The 3289-nt window shown below is 33.8% G+C and overlaps 1 protein-coding gene across 1 annotated transcript; it reads right to left on the minus strand.

Moving 5' to 3' along the window:
• Positions 1-1179: 1179 nt before the first annotated feature.
• LOC149202063 (acetylajmalan esterase 1-like) lies at positions 1180-3068 on the minus strand. The gene is made up of 5 exons (XM_089401471.1): positions 2792-3068; positions 2318-2539; positions 2082-2230; positions 1549-1822; positions 1180-1457 (listed from the first exon to the last, which is right to left on the minus strand). The coding sequence occupies exons 1-5, from the start codon at positions 3066-3068 to the stop codon at positions 1180-1182; spliced, it is 1200 nt and encodes a 399-aa protein (XP_089257597.1).
• Between the last annotated feature and the right edge of the window lie 221 nt (positions 3069-3289).

A 3289-nucleotide genomic window follows, 5' to 3' on the forward strand; every position in this document is an offset into this window, starting at 1 on the left:
TTTATGGGTAAATATATTTTTTCATTTGGAAATACTATTTTTCATTACAAAATAGTTAGAGTACCCATATACACTTTAATACATTTAACTAAATAAATATTCCTTATAATACAGGGTATAATAATAGTTACTACATGGGAAATTAAAATGAAATATATAGCTGGCCTTTTACCATACGAATCAATTATAATGAATATAATGAATTAATCATCCAATTAAAGGATATGCTTTATTTGAGAATGACCATGCTTGGTGTATCTCCATAGAGAAAACTAGTAATTGTTGACAAAATGAAAGATGATGTCATTTGACTTTGCAATGATGATTAATATATGAACAAGGATAGCATACTCTTGAGGATATGTCTACATGTTCGATTCCTTGGATTGATGACTTTCTTTTGGATTAATTTAAAAGAGTATTTAGCAGCTTTTAAGGTTGATTGTGGTTAAAGTATCAATGGCAAAATGAAATATAATATTTGCTAATAATATGATAACTAAACCACATTTATTTTGATTCTATTTCATATAAGTTTTTATTTCTAAGATATAAACCACTGTATTCAAAATTTTATTGATTTATACTTGATTAACTAGAAGGAATAATTATTATAATTAGATCTACGGATATCCAAATCCAATAAATACTATATTCAATTCTTAATGTAATATAACATTGTAATGATTTGAAATAATTATTTTTTTATTCTTAAAATTAACAAAGAACCAACTTATTTTATCCCAAAAAATAACAAAATGTAAATAAAAAAATGTAACTCAAATTAAAAAACATAAAAAATAAATAATAATTTAAACAATAATATAATTTAAATAAAAAATATAACTCAAATTTAAAAGCGTTATAATAATTTTTTATTTCAGAATACCAATATACAATTAAAAATATTATTATTATAAAAAATCCGCCATTGAAATACAAATGAAAGAAATAGGGACTCAAATTAAATATTATTATTATAAAAAATCCCCATTGAAATACAAATGAAAGAAATAGGGACTCAAATTCAAAAGTCCTATTGAGATTTGACATTCAATGCAGAATACATATTAATAGCGAATACAAAATATTAACTGGTGGCTGCATCACAAAGGCCATTACCAGAGATTTGACATATTTCACTCCAGAATACATATAAACCGCCATTACAAAACATTCTCATAAGGTGGTTCCCTGGTGGCTGGCTGCATCACAAAGGCCATTATCAGAGATTTTCATCATGTCACTGAAAGGTGGCTGAGTATATTGGGCTTTGTTGATGATGAATTGTGAAATAATTTTGTATGCGGCTTCAGTGAAATGTATTCCATCCCAACTGATGGCTCTTTCTGGATTTGAGCATGCTAACACTCCTGGTGTCCCACACGTATGCATGATATCAAAATTAAAAAGTTCTCCAGTTCCACAGCAAGACTGAAATGTATTAGCGGTAAAACCTGCATCATTTCAACATTGTCATTACACTACACTAATCCAATCCAAAATGTATATGAGTTTATTAACCGAATCCAAAATTTCCGTACGTACCGTATGCTGCATGGTTCTTGATTATTTCCATAAACATATTATAGTAGTCCGCATACACCAATATGGCGTGTGGATATTGAATCCTTAGCTGCTCTAGTGTCTCCTGCAACGCTGTGTTATGATCCTGGGAGAGTTGGTTATATGATGCTAGGCATCCATTTTCATCATAATCGGAGTTCCTCGGATAAGGGTCTAGAGTAAGTATGGCGGGCAAACATCCCAGAGGTGGCATTCCTTGGACAAATATGTACTGGGCTCCTTCTTCTATCAATGCCTGCACTCAATTCCAATTCCATTTTAATATAAAAAAATTTCCAAAAAAAGAAAAACTCATTCACCGCAACGCATGTCATCGTCTAAATAAAAGAAAACCGAATCATTCACCGCAACGCATGTCATCGTCTAAATAAAAGAAAACCGACAACGCATGTCATCGTCTAAATAAAAGAAAACCGTAATTATGTTATGAGAGGGTTATTGATATGGAGAAAGAAATAAGACATATCAAGTGGGGTTTAATTAAAATCAATTACCTGTATAGCTTTCTGAATCTTGGCTATGATAAGAGGAGTAAAGCCCCTTATCTCATCCGATGGCGAGGACGTAAAGGTGGAGTCTAGATAGTCGTTGAGACCGAATCCACCCATCACATATAACGCTCTTGAGAAATGAACTTGGCAATCTGTTGACCAAATATATGTTTTAGAACCGTCTGGAAGCATAACCCTAAGTAAAATTTTACATAATTGAAATGATACTATGATTATACCCAAATTAGCTCTGCAGGTGAAATTTTTCAACTGGTGGAACCATCTGATTTGCGTATCTAGAGATAATGGTGTCTGCGGGAAGATGAGTCTGTCATTTAAGAAGGAATTGTCCAATGCAGTGGCACCCGCAACGGCAAAGTTAACTCCGTTTTTTCTCTCCGCCAGCTCCATGTCGATCAGTCCAATAGAAGGCCGGAGGAAATTAAATCCTAGCGAACTGGCTGAAAAATACACAACAAGAGGACAGGAAATTAAATCCTAGTGCACTGGCTGAAAAATACACAACAAGAAGAGGAGAGGAAATTAAATCCCAGTGCACTGGCTGAAAAATACACAAGAAGAAGAGGAGAGGAAATTAAATCCTAGTGCACTGGCTGAAAAATACACAATATACAAGTGATCATGAGTACTATGCAATATTTTACACCCAAGAGGCATGTATATGGAATTGGATGATGGGTGGTAATTATTACCCAAAAAGTCAATGACGAGACGTCCATCTGAAGCACGACCGGCGGGGAGGCCAAAGAAGGTTTTTCCATATGGAAGAGAGCGAAAATGAAGGTTGTAAGGAGGTGAAGCCATGTCCGCGTTTCCAGTATCAGCGAATGAATCTCCGAAACTGTAAATTGCTGCAAAACAAGATCGCCCTGAGGCTGTGTCGTCTGTGTCTGCTGCTGCTGCTCCCACATGAAGGAGCATCACCAACGCCAACAACAATCTCATCATCAGGCTATTCCTCATCATCATCTCTTCTCTTCTTAATCACTTAATATCTGTTCTTCCACACTCTTAAGCACGTATCATCTTCAAAGTGCGTTCAATGTGGTCCTTATAAAGATAAATAAATTTTGCAGTGGTGCTTTTGTAATTTTGCACTGCTATATTTAGATCATGCACATGCATAACGACGACGATCATGGAACGTAATTAGAATTTTTAATTTACGTGTAATTAGAATTTTTAATTTA

The sequence above is a fragment of the Pinus tabuliformis genome, chromosome 2_1, assembly GCF_031772625.1.
Source record: "Pinus tabuliformis cultivar Carrire ecotype Pingquan chromosome 2_1, CPIR1, whole genome shotgun sequence".
Taxonomy (NCBI): Eukaryota; Viridiplantae; Streptophyta; class Pinopsida; order Pinales; family Pinaceae; genus Pinus; species Pinus tabuliformis.

What these genes read in the sequence shown, in the direction of transcription:
- LOC149202063 (XM_089401471.1), bottom strand. Translation starts at nt 3,068, where the DNA reads ATGATGATGAGGAATAGCCTGATGATGAGATTGTTGTTGGCGTTGGTG. An exon ending in TCTCGTCATTGACTTTTTGG is followed by an intron (nt 2,540 to 2,791) that starts GTAATAATTACC and finishes TGTATTTTTCAG; the next exon opens with CCAGTTCGCTAGGATTTAAT. An exon ending in CAAGAACCATGCAGCATACG is followed by an intron (nt 1,458 to 1,548) that starts GTACGTACGGAA and finishes GAAATGATGCAG; the next exon opens with GTTTTACCGCTAATACATTT.